The 14441-nt window shown below is 28.1% G+C and overlaps 1 protein-coding gene across 4 annotated transcripts in view; it reads left to right on the top strand.

Annotated features, from left to right (window-relative positions):
• Window positions 1-14441, top strand: part of exp (expansion) — a 214384-nt gene that overhangs the window by 51140 nt on the left and 148803 nt on the right. For all 4 annotated transcript variants that reach the window (XM_085947196.1, XM_085947193.1, XM_085947194.1 and 1 more), the window contains one exon: window positions 7243-7390. In XM_085947196.1, the coding sequence (XP_085803322.1) occupies window positions 7277-7390 (114 nt within the window). In that variant the 5' untranslated portion in view covers window positions 7243-7276. The remainder of the gene's footprint in view (window positions 1-7242; window positions 7391-14441) is intronic.

Consider the following 14441-nt stretch of genomic DNA (forward strand, 5'->3'; position numbering starts at 1 on the left):
CCTCGATGTGGAAGAAGATAATATTATGACCTACGTCAAAATAACATCTTGTAGCATTGTATAGATGCAAAAATATCTTTTAATCAGACTTCTGTTAAAATGCAAACACAAATAAATGTTATTATTTGATTCGTGTAAATAATAAAACAGAGAAAGTATTGTTTGTCATTTCTTTATGAATGTAAAAAAAATATATTGCTCGCAAACCGTTCACGATTATCTCATTAATGTTTACGTTTAAGTGGTCCATTTCTATTTTACCATTAATAGACCATATCAAATGAAAAAAAGCATTAAAATTAAATTTATACTTTCTTCTGGAGCAAAAACTGATTACGGCATTAACATCAATTCCAAAGGAATACGAATGCTCGCAAAATAATTTCAGATAAAATTATCATGGGTATTTTGATAGCGGTATGTTCGAATCATTTGCGATTCAATAATAATGATATAGTTATCTACCAATTACGACTGATTACATTTATATAAATAACATTTGTTGCATGTTTGGAATGGTAACTAAATTATTTTATATAAAATTATATTGGGAAAGAACATTATCTAAATAACATGTCACTCCGTTTTTAACTTATTGTAATAATATAAAAGAGGTTTTTTTTAATTGCACTCTATCATCATAGATTTATGTAGTTTTGGTCTCTTTTTAGTAAGTAATAAATAATATATCAACTTAAATCTTTGCTACCAGAAAATTCTGCAGAAATCTGCTTTTTTCATTTTAAAACTAAATCACATCAAAACTAATAAATTGCACTTCGATAAATTATAACTGAAGTAACGGATGGTGAGAAATACTATATCTATTATTATTTGTTGTTTAAGTATTAAAATAATTGTACTATTGATGTTTTGAAATAATAATTATTTCTCATCATGGCATGTTGTTAAAATGCATGTTGGCATATAAAACTGCAATTTACCTCTTTTACTCGATATGAGACGTAACATAGTTAAGAGGTAGCATCGTTAAGACGACAAACCATTATTCTAAAATAGTCTGTTGCTAATGTACGAGGGTGGGTCAATAATTTCTTAGAAAAAAGCATTAAAACAGTTTTTATTTTTGTATTTTTTTTTTATTTCTCAACATAATCTCCTTGGAGCTCAATACACTTGGTTAGACGTTTCTCAATTTTTTTTAAACCGTCAGAAAAATAAGTTTTCGGAAGGTCCTCAAAATAAGCATTTGTCCGATCGATGACTTCTTCATTTGAAAAAAAACGTTGTCCACTTAGCCATTTTTTTAAGTTTGGGAAAAGGAAAAAGTCACTGGGGGCTAAATCTGGCGAATACGGTGGGTGGTCGACCAATTCAAACTTCAATTCTTCAATTTTAGCCATTGATCGTAAACATGTGTGAACACGGGCATTGTCCTGATGAAAGAAGATTTTTTTCCTGTTTAAATGAGGCCGTTTTTCTTCAATTTCGTTTTTTAGCTGGTCCAATAAAGATGCATAATAATCCCCTGTTATTGTTTTTCCTTTTTCCAAATAGTCAACGAAAATAATTCCACGTGCATCCCAAAATACAGTAGCCATAACCTTACCAGCTGATTTTACGGGTTTCGCCTTCTTTGGACATGGTTCGCCTTTTGCAATCCACTGCTTTGACTGTTCTTTCGTCTCGGGAGTATAGTGGTGTATCCATGTTTCATCTACAGTCACAAAGCGACGAAAAAATTCATCCGGATTGCGTTGCATGAGCGACAACAGGGCTTTAGAGGCCACCACCCTTTTGCGTTTATTGTCGACTGTGAGCAAACGCGGCACCCATCTTGCAGAAACTTTTTTCATGCCCAATTTGTCATGTAAAATAGAAATGACGCTACCTTTTGAAATCCCTGTAACCTCAATTATCTCACTCAACTTTAATCTTCGGTCACTTAACACCATATCGTGGATTTTATTGATCATTTCTGGTGTAGTCACCTCTACAGGACGTCCTGAGCGTGGTTCATCCTTTGTTGATGTACGACCACGTTTAAATTCATTTAACCAGTTATAAATAGTTGCAAGTGAAGGAGCAGATATGCCGTGAACTAAATCCAACTCATTTTTTATTTCCTTTGCTGTTAACCCTTTTATATTAAAATGTTTAATAACAGCTCTAAACTCAATTTTCTCCATTTTTGTAAACAAGCAAATTTTTTTTTTGAATGTACGAAAATAAAAAACAACAACCCGACCAATCTGATTGAAACTTCGCAGCATACTGAATCGGTAGTGCCGCTGCATGAAAACAAACCGCTTACAGTACTAGTCGCGCCACCTGTCGGCTTTTCTAAGGACTTATTGACCCACCCTCGTATCTTAAAATGGTAGGATCACTATTTAGAATTAAAAATAAGGATTATCATTAGGCGTATCTACAGTAAAAAATTTATAAATTGTAGTTTAATATTTGAGAGAAAAGTTATTGATTAGAATATTTAAAACTGCAAGAACAAATTCATTTTAATCTAAAAAAAATATATACATTTAATTGCATTAGGTAAATATGAAAAACTGAATGTTTGTTTACATTTGAAGCCGAAAGAGGTGCGATAGTACTATTTAAAAGCTACTGTATTTTTTTCCGTATTACTTGCAGTTAGTAGATGTTGATAATAAATTCTACAATATGTTACGAAATTCTCGAGCCGTAATCGCCGGTTTAATTGTGTTTTATTGCGCGGATTTTTTTCACAAATACACGCTCAAGTTGGGCGAAGGCGATTCATTGTTCTTCTTTTTTCGCCTGTATTTATTTTCCATACGTTTTGTTTCTTACCAAAAAGTGAATTCGATAACAATGGACCTGTGTATGTGTGCTGACCCACATTCACGATGCTATTTTTTCATACGCGAAGGTGATTTACGTGTACTGTGTTTTTTTATTTTTATATAAAAGTATATAATTTGATACGTAGTATTGATATCAAGGGCCTTTAAAGTATTTATCTGCACACTTGTATTTTATAGTAAAGCATTCTAATTGTCATTCAAAAATAGTTATTAGCTATTTTTTATTAGAATTATTGAGACATTTTGGAGTAGGTGAATATATTCATGAAATACGGTAATCGTAAAACAATCTTTTTAATATTTATTTTTGTAGTGGATTTTACAATGAACTATTAAAAGGCAATTTTGTGCAAAGTTTGTGTGACATTAAAAAACAATAATTTGACCTACTTCAAATATTTTTATTCAACCTTTAATGTGCCAAATGGAGTTTTGTGCGATGTTTCAATCAAATCGCAGAAGAAAGATTCAATTTTTCATAACTGCGCCCTTACCATGCAATAAAAAATGAGTAAGCTCATTGCTGTTCACAGTTTTATAAAAATTAGCTACGCGGAGAAATTTTCGTATATTTGTACTCCATATAAATAGAATAAGGGTTTTTTAAAGATAATATCTGCTTTAATGAGCGTTTAAATGCGTTACATTAGTTAAATAAATATTTTTTTAAAAGCCTTTAAAGTATTTCAATAAAAGTTGAATAATATTTTTGTTATTTGACTAAATTTAAAAACTAAGATATAATGTAATATAATCCTTATAAGAATCATTCTAATCCTAAACCAATCATTATATAATAAAATTGGTGATGACATAATATTGTTGTTTAGTATATGAAAACATATTTTTTCTATGATTATAAAGATGTTTTGTTTCTTATTTTTAAGCAACTGCACGCTAAACAATAAATAAATAATAAAAAGCAAAGTTATCTAACACTGTAGCGTTTATAAGATAATACAATATATTTTAACTGAGTTATTCTTAAAGTAAGTACCTATATATTTAAGTACCTACGTAGTGTGAAAGTATATCTCAACTATAATTTATTAAAAGTGAGATTTTTTACTAGAAATGTTGCAATTAATTACAAACAGATAACTCATTATTTAATTACAGTCAGTAGAATGTATGATGACAGATTACGTAAAATATATTAGTCAGAAATATTGTATTGTTTGTTTACAATTTGTTGGAATAATAATTTACTAACGCTATTACACGTTTGTCATAATGCTGTACTGTCACGAAGGTTTAACAAAGTAAGAAGAAAATTGTTTCGGAAAAAGTGAAAACAAGCTGTGTCGATAAATGAAAATAATACACGTCATAATGTCTCAAAAATTTCCATAATAAAAAAATTATGCTTGGAAAATGTGTCAAAACAATGGATCGCATTCGAAAATAATTGCACGTTACGATTTTATAACGAAAATCGAATGATGAGAAAATAAGATAGTTCACAGCGAATATGTAAGTACACATTATAACATGTCAACATTTTTTTTCAATTGACCTATTGGCATGTCACTATTATATAAGATTTGATAGGTGTACATAATAGCAGTAATATAGGTGCGTTATTTTTGTTTTTAAATTCAGAAATGATGTAAATGTGAAGTAAGTGTTTCTTATAATAACTAAGTTTTAATTAGTCGGTTATTATATTATTGTTATGGCCCATTTTTATGTTGCTTCATTTTAAAATACGGAAATGATCGAAAGAAAAAAAAACTTGCTAATAGTGATTAACAGTACGTAACTGTAAAAATATTGTATTATTTTAAGCTGTGATTGATTGCTTTTTTGTTATGTGAAACTATTTATATTTCATTAAGTACTTATCATAAAATATCTATAATAAAAATTCAATAATAATTGTTTTCAAATAGTTAGTTAGAAAATCGAGGAAATGATCTTATTCGATTGCAATAAAAAAAATGGTAAATAGATTAATAATTATGGATGTGTTTCATCATACTATTACATAATGGTATGTAATATTAAGTTTGTATTTGATGTTATATTCAGTTATAATAATTACCGATAACATAGTATATCTGGATCCGAGAATGAACGTGTCATAAGTAGTTAAGAATGCTGTTTTTTAGTAGAGTAATAAAATAGGAATTCATGCAACAGCTGGTTTCATTTGACACACACGTACACAATTTGATAAGAAACAAAGTTGGCTTATAAAATAATGATTTTAAATAATTAAAATATTTTAATTTCACGTGGCTGAAAAAGTTACTCTTTTCACGTAGGTATTTCAGAGGGGTCCACATCTTTTCATATTTTACCTAATTGTAACTTTAATAATATGTGTTTCTGTTTAAAATAATTATAAGGCCTCCACTTATAAATTTAAATTAGCTACTACAATAGGAAGCAGATATGGATATTGGATATTAAAATTTTAATTGCTATGAAGTAATAATCAATAAAAGATTCGTCGATTATTGGTAACGCCTTCTTCCCACACGTGCATTTTTTTTCATTGATATAATAGATATTTTGTTTCCGTATATTTCATACATGTTGTTATATCATATTCAACATCTCAAATCATTAAAGACATTAATATGTTGTAAAAGTTTCTCCATAGCCCTTTGCTATTAGATGACATAACAATTTAATAATATGCAAGAATTTTATAAAGCTTATTTGCATATTTTAAAGACACATTCTCTATACAAATGAAAAAAATAAATGTTTCTTTGATTTTTTAATTCTATAACAATAATGACATTGAGAGAACTTTTTGAATATAAAATTTATGCAGATGTGACGTTATTTCTAAAGTAATTTATATACTACGACAATAAAAATATTATATAAATATCTCACGTTAAGACAAAACCAGATTTTTATTAATAGATTGTTGGCAACATTTTATAATTAAAAAGTAAAAAAAGTTTTATTACAATCTTCTTCTTCAAATACTATCTACTATTATATCAACATCCTCTTCATCTTCATCTTAAGCTACGATTTTGTCAAATTATATTTAACATAGAATCCATTCCATATAGGTAATATATATATATATAACTTTTGGTGACTATACTTAAATCATAATATATTATGTTTACTATATTGTTATGGTGACTTTTTTCATCATACCACCACTGTTACTAGGATCAATTATGTGCTTTATTAATAATCTGTAAATGTGTATATTATGTATATTGTAGACACTTTTGCTTATATTCATGCATATCAGTGAAGACTGCCAGTTGGACGAAGGTAAATGATTAAAATTATAACAAAGGCATGTTGATGTGTTTTTGATAAACGAAATATGATAAGTACCTAAATTAAACGTAATACATGTGTTTTTATATAAGGACCTACAGTATTTAGTAATGACAATTTATGCTCTACAATAGTGTGTTAAGTTTATTTTTAATAGTATTTTTATACTTATAATTTTTTTAGTTGAGGTTATTTTTATAGAAAATTAGATGATTACGATTGCAGAACCGATAATTTATAGGTATTTTAATAAATTATGATATTTTATGTATCAATTGAATTTACGCAGTAGAACTAAATTATAAGGTCTGATTATTTTTGAATAGAAAAATACACTATTTTCGACTTATCGTGACATTCATATTTAAGAGTCAGAATGAAAGTTAAATAATTGTTTAGTATTGAGTTTTCGTCAAAGAATAATTGATGTGTAAAGGGCATTCAATTCAAGAATATGAAGTGTCTTCGTGTATATTTTTTTATTAATCAAAATAAATAATTACTTACCGTCTGTTGAAACCATTCATAATAAACACTGAATCGCCTTGGGTGAGTAAATTTTTCTATGAACAACAGGAATTCTTTTTGTATTTTGCCTCTGCTGCCAACATCCTCATCCGCCGATAAGATAACAATAAGCCAAACTCAAAGACGTATTAATATTTTATTTATGCATTGAGTTTTGTTTGATTAATTTATCGGATTCTCAATGAAATACATAACATAATATTATAATGAAAAATCAAGGCGAAGCATTTAATTATCTGTGCCACTCTTGCATGCGTTAATAACAATATAATGTTATAATATGCAATTTGTTATAATTGTATTAAATTTAAAACAAATAATTACGTAAGTTTCAACAGAATTAAAATTTTATGTGTTTCAACCACTGTGCGCGCGTGGTTAGTTTGTAGAATGCCGTATTAGCATTAAAATGTCTAGAATCACTGCTGACCTTTTAATTACCACATTTATATAAAATGTTAATTATGTCTAACGGCCAACTACTCCAAACGCACCAGTCGCGGTGTTAGCACTAAATCAGTTAATAATCTTTAAAAATCCTCCCCTAATTAGTATTAAATTATTGTTATAAGGAAAGTAATACTTAGAACAATAATACTTTTTTAAATGTTGACAATATGTATTCATGGTATTTTTTTCCTTTTTTCAGTTTGGGTCCATTCGAACATCCTGGTGCAGCAGAAATGGTCTCACGGAGACGAATCCTCTCGCGGTCGCGAGACGACCTAACACAAGCCTTCACACAAAATATGGAAGAAGAAGAAGATGTCTGGTACCATAAAGATAAATTATATAAGGTAAGAATTCATAAAATGTGTCTAGGTTATTAGAGTATGCATTTAATAAAAACAGACTCAAACTAATTTTTAGGTATGAAAAAATTGCAAGAGTTGAAAACTAATTAATAAAAGTCATTGAAATCAGGGGTCGGCAACATTCAACTGTTCATTTTAATAATTGGGCCGCATCTATTAAATATACTATATGGAGTGTAAAAACGATTATTAGTGTTTCAGTCTTTAAAAATAATATTGCTAAGTCAAAGTTTAGGCATCAAAGTTTGTTTATATTGATTTTATGGCTGTTTTTCCTTAACCAAATTATCCATCTAGAGGTGAAAATTTGAATTGAAGCATGCCAATGTTCATCAGTTAGTTGAGAAGAAAAATATATTCTATCTAAAATTCTTGGTCAACTATGTTTAGTCCGTCACATTAAAAGGGTTCAAAATCATTCTTATACCATCGATGTTTTATGAAAATCCATTAATATTGATGCAAATTCATTTTGTAAATCTTCAATAATATAAATGAGTGTTATTGGTGTTTGCCGTCTAACTGGAGATAAATATTTGCTATATTTATTAAATTTATATAACATAAATTTATTATCAGAATAATTCAAAATATAATATGTCGGTTTAGTGACGTATTAACGCAAAAAATACTTTTGGCCCACTATTGTCCGAATGATACCTATGCATAAAATAAATATATTACACTGTTTATCATAACTGATGGTGTCATAACAGTAATATTATGTAAATCAAAATAAATTATTCGTTTTTCCTTTTTGCCACATTTCAGGAATTAGGTAGAAAAGGGTTTAAGAGCTAAATTACATTGTTGTTTAATTTAATAAAACGCAATTTTCAGTTGCAACAATGCAGTTCTACCATGAATTTATTGACAGTTAACAAAATAAAAGAAGCTAAATTATAGTTTTGAGAAGAACGCACTTCATATAATTATAAAGCCTATTGGTTTTATCAATATTTTAACTTATCGTGGGACGTATTATCATCTGATTTCAATGATTTTTAGTTAAGAAAGAAATCAATAATTCTTAGAACGCTGTCACAACAGAACATCCTGGTTTTATTCAGACTCATATTTAATCCAGTGTCTTAATTAAAATTAAATTTATCATTTCATGTTAATGTTCTATCTATAATACGTTAAATATTAATAGAAACAATGTTTATCCTTCGACAATAACAATAACATGAATGAATACGTGCATTGTAATAATCAATAAATCAACCGTAAGTGAGAAAGAATGATAATATGTATGTTCATAACTGTATTATACACGCATAGGTATTGTTTGTGATGTTTTGTACCTGTTGAAATATTGACCACAACAGATTCTCAAATGATTTATTGTATTTGGTTTGAGCACCGATACTTTCTTAAATTTAACTTTTTTAAATGATATTATTTTGATAAAATATTTAAAACATGCTTCCTTGGTAGGTAGTCGAGTAGCGGAATATCCGCATTTTTTCACGAAAATAATAATACAGATAATAACTTATGATAGTAATAGATTATTAAAAAAATAAGCATTTAAAAATATGAATATTTTTATAACCGTTGCATTTCTCCACATTGCTTTTCTAGTGTTGTTGGTTTCCAATATCTATACGTCTATAGTGACCGCCTAGTGCCCGTGCTTTGTTTCTGCCTTTATTTCTATATTATATCAAGTATCTATAATCAGTTGCCAAACCATACCAAAATAATCATAGTTTTAAAAATATTTACTTTTTAAAAACTTGTGTCAATGTTTGATTCTCATTATGACATCTGTTAAAAAACTTCTTCATGCCGCCGCTACAACTATATAAATGGGTCTTAGACTCCTCTATCATTTGCTTCTATCCATGTCTATTCAAAGCCATCTGTCTTAGATGCCCTATGTATTTAAGTTCAACTCAAAACTTTTTGCGATACATAGCTCGTCCATCATGTGTACATAGCCAAGGCATCTAAATCAGCCCAATTTCATGAACTGTGTATGTGCGGGTTTCTTTTAAAAGCGTAAAACTTGTTATTGCTAGTTTTAAATACATGTTTCATAGAGATTTTGCAGTTTATAGTAATGTTTATAATTATATAAATTAATATATTACTGTAAGTTGCATAAGAAATTTTGTGACTGGCTCATATACAAAATGTTTATTTGGTTAAACGAGAATAATTAGACGATGGCTAGTTGAGAAGAATATATTGAAAACCGCAGGCGTAATCCTATTCCGGCCAGTTATAATGCGAAGAATCAGCGGAAGTCGGTTTGATTTCGCAAAGGCAACTTTGATAGTTGACCGACATTCAAGTTTAAAACAAACGTTCGCTATGAGCGCGGCTCATCATTGTTAGGCAATCCAACGGATTATTTCATTGAAACCATCCTGCCACGTTAATCTTCTACTGACTTACTGCACTATGGTTTATATTAGAGGTCGCCAACTTTACTTACAATTTTATAAAACAAATAAACGCATCGTTTTTACTAGTATTGCTATTTAATTTAATAAAACGCTTTTTTTTGTAGTACTTATTCCACTTTTAATCAATAAATTAGGACTTGTTTCGTCCGGACGAAACAGTTAACAAAATAAAAGTGTTTAATAGTAGTAAATTTAACGACGAAAATTGTCCTGGATGAAAGATTTCTTTAATTTCAATTAACGGTGTATGTAGGTACTTATTATTGATTCATATTTATATTATAATGTTAAACTTTTTATAATGATTAAAATATTTATCTGGATGTTATGTACCTACTCAAAAATAAGGCATTTTTTAGAAATGTTAACCATCCTTTTGTTTATATAATCGCCAGATTGATATTTCTTCCAGTAATATGTATTAAGATTAAATTAATAGCTTATGTTCCGGACTAATTGTTAGAAATTATCTGAAATTTGCCATACTAATACAATTATGCATTTATCGTTTTTTGCGAGTCTTCCTATTCGAAATCTTCATGCACTTTACTATACGCAATGTAGATGATATATGTAGCTAGATATAACACATTAGTTATGATATAATTAAATAATGTTGAAATAAAATATTGTGTTAATTTGTAAAAAAATCGACTACGAATGTAAAATTATGTAGCAACTATTGTCATTGGTAGCAACAAAATCAATATATTAAATTTTCATATTTATGATTAAAGTTTCATACTTTAATAAATATTTAGCAGTTAAATATTTTCATTAATTTGTAGATATTATATTCGTATGCTTGTTTTGTTATGGAAATCATTAAATGCTACAGTTTATTTTAGATAATAGCCGATAACTATTTTGATTATCACGAAATTAATACTATATTTTTTTTATTATACCATTGCAAAAAAGAATTCTACCAGGTACTTAAATGCTATCTTAATAATTTCATAAAATTTAAATTATTATTTTTATTTTTAGAGAATTTTGTTGATGATCAATGCTTCAAAGCAAAATATGTAGGTATGTGACTTGAAGAGTTTTGAATGTTAAATTAGTGAATATGGAGAGACTGGATCTTGATCACGTTTGGCCGTATTTCTTGTGTCAAGTCAAAGGGTAATAATGTATAATCATCTTCATTGCAATGAAGGAGAGCCGATTTCAATATTTCGCAAATCGTGAGTCTACAACTTCCACACCATGCAAAATAAGAATCGTGGGTGGGATTATTGATATAACATTAAATTATGTTATTAAATAGGTAATATAAAATACATTGAATGGTAGATTATTGTCATTTATTACAACAATTATAAGGTTAATATTGATTTATCGCAATTTTTATTAATTTTATTGTACAATTTATTGGTTTGTTGTAAAAATGATTGAATAATGACTATTCTAATACCCACCTCATTAATTTTTATTTATTGTAATTCTATACATTAGTATTATTGTATTAAGATGTTATGCAAGAAAAATAAGTAAGTAATTATACACATTTTATCCATAATGCTATATTGTTTTCAGATGAAAACAGATTTTAGGTGTCTGCATAATATTACAAATATCTTGTAATATGAATTTGTGTTAAAAGAAAGTGTAAATCTATTTATAATATGTAATATGGAAACCTCAGAAATTTATCAATTAAAAAACTGTCTGGAGAAGATTACCAATTAAGCAACCGGTACACTTCTTAATCATACCGAATTTTCCAACAACTATGCATGTGAGCTTTATATCAGATTACGTTAATTTTGATAATTTTCTTTTGTAATCTTATAACAAGTAATTAACACCATTAGCTTTTATTCCTAGATGGTATTAGGATTGCTCTAAATGTTATGTTTGACTCTCCTATGCATTTCAAATAATATATTAATATTTTTATTTTCAATGTGTACGTACTACACAAAATTAATTTTAAAATGCAACGTATTAATAATATGTTTTATTATAATTTAAATAATACATCTTTTTCTATAGAATAAGAAAAAACTTTGATTTCTTGGTAAATACAATTTTTATGTGTATAAGTACACATTGCTGTGAATAATTGAACATTTTTACAACATCAAAAAACGTTTGACTAAATAAACTACAATTTTTTACGGTATCCAAAGCAATTGACATTAATTCTACATAATAAAATGCCAACATGCAACCAATACCCAATAAGCAAAAGATGTTATTGTTTCCGCTTAGCTTAACATTAAAGGACATTGACTTTCTAGCTAACAATAAGCAATAACTACATTAAAAGTGATACCTGTGCTCTTTTTGCGTTTGTAGTTATAAACATTTTACTGGCATTTGTCATTCATTGCCGCGTCGTTCGTTTTAATTTCACGGTGGGATTTTCGTAATGTCGGCAGCTAGCTTTGTTGATACACACGAATCACATAGATTTAAAGAAAAAAACACCAAAAATTGGTAGCAATAAAAATAAATCCAGTCGTATTTCAAACAATTATTTAGCATTGTTAATTTTTATGTAAATCTCTAAGTAAGTACATAATACAATATTTAACGGAATAATCTATTTATTACACACATTAAATACGATTTCATAAATAGTAACGAATGAAATAAAGTAACATTTAAATGTACTTATTTTTGTGGTCTCATTTCTCTCTTAGTCTTCAATATAAGTATTTTGCTTATCACGGATTAATGACTATAAAATAATCATTAGGTGAAATAAATGTCATCAATATATATTTATAATATGTCATATTATAACTTACTAAAATAATATTATGGAAAATCATATAATTTTATTATTTAAAAAAATCTTCTAAATTTTTCAAATATTTTTAAAACGTTTCACTATAAATTAAATGACAAAGTGTTTTATTTAATTTATTCTCTTTTATGCCTTACATTATTTGCTTTATTTCACTTTTAGACGTCATGTTTTTAAACAAAAATTATGTATACCTACTAAAGATTTTTTGTAGCTAATTTGTAAGTATAGTTTGGGTCAGCCCTGAAAACGAAATGGACATAAGCGGATTAAAAATACAAGAGAATCGTCTTGACAGGTGAACGAGTACGTTAATAAGAGTGGTTTAACGACTTCTGTTTATGGTTGGTGTGATTCCGTCGCCAAGGCTTTTGATATCGCGATGGTGCGTGACCCCATGACCCTTCCTTCTTCTCACGGCTTTCTTGCCTTCCAATTTACCTGTTCAAACTCATACTCCAGCAACTAATCGTTTGCGCAACACGTTACGTACTTGAAACCTAATTATGCAACCGTTATATAAAATACTTCATCGGTACGGGGACTGGTTATAAAATGCAAATGTACCGCTAGTGTTTGTCGCTAGGAATTAATATTAGTATTAATATTATGATCGCGAGCGTCGTCTAAGGAAATGTGGAACGTCGTTGTGTTATTTTATATGGCGGGGAAAGTCGATAACACTCCGAACTAACAAACTCCATCTTCTTATCACATTATTCTATTATGAATAATAATTACATTTTTTCATGAAAGCATGGATCTCTTATTTGAATCCAGACTTAGGCATATTCATACAGTATTTTTCAATATATTATATTTACACCCAGAGTAATGATGTATTAGGTTGAAGGTTGGATGGATAACATCAATTTCTCGTGAAAATCTGTTTAAAAACGTCTTTGTGAAGCGGCCAAAATCCATATCGGATTGTGGAGCCAATTTTCAAAAAACGTTTACAACTATTTTTTTAAATAATTAATAGTTATTGAAGTTTATTCATTTATAACAATAAATTCTCAATAAGATGTGTACAAAAGAGGTATTTACGTTTTGCTAGTTTTATAAATTTCGTTGTTTTATTCGCAAGGACCATGATCGAAGAATGAACTTACGTGCATTTGCTGAAAATCAATGAAATCATATTGTATTCCATCGTGCTGGTGATCTTCACCTCTCTGTTATACTGTTTATGCTAGCAATCATGGCCAGTCTCTTCAAGCTGTACTAGGCAAATAGAAGAATAATTAAATAGTTTGCTCTAGATCCTTATCTCTTTTATACGAATTAATTACTAAAATTACATACACATCTCAGAGGTATGAATCGATTTTTAGTTTTCAGGATTTCACTACATAAAGATATCGAAATATAAATTACATTGAAGTTAAAGGCATGTAAAAGATGTAAAATTCATAAAACAATTATTGTTGAATGCTTGCTTCATAAGTTTTTTTGATTAAGTATGTACTGAAAGACAGTAATATGTAATGAAAACTGTTAAAAAATCTGAATTATGTAGATGCAATCTATAACTAATTGAAGGCCGAAATTATAGAATTTTAAAAAGTTTCACAATAATTTATTAAATTAAAAAGTGAATATTGTCTTAGCGATATTACATAGTGAAAATTTTCACGCAACTACCCCACCTTATTGCAGCGTTGCATGCAATATTACGTAAAAAGTGTAATAAAAAAATGCAATGATAATTGAAAATTTGCACAACTATTGTTACTTGTCATAAAACACGAAAGAAAAATGAAGCTTTTAAATAATTAAATTAAATTTAGTTTTAGTTAATTAATTTAGTTTTAAAATATTTTATTGTCTTCTTTTTAAAATGTCAAAATAT

Source organism: Rhyacophila brunnea, unplaced genomic scaffold (genome assembly GCF_057557595.1).
Source record: "Rhyacophila brunnea isolate RB1 unplaced genomic scaffold, BYU_Rbru_1.0 scaffold_2, whole genome shotgun sequence".
Lineage (NCBI taxonomy): Eukaryota > Metazoa > Arthropoda > Insecta > Trichoptera > Rhyacophilidae > Rhyacophila > Rhyacophila brunnea.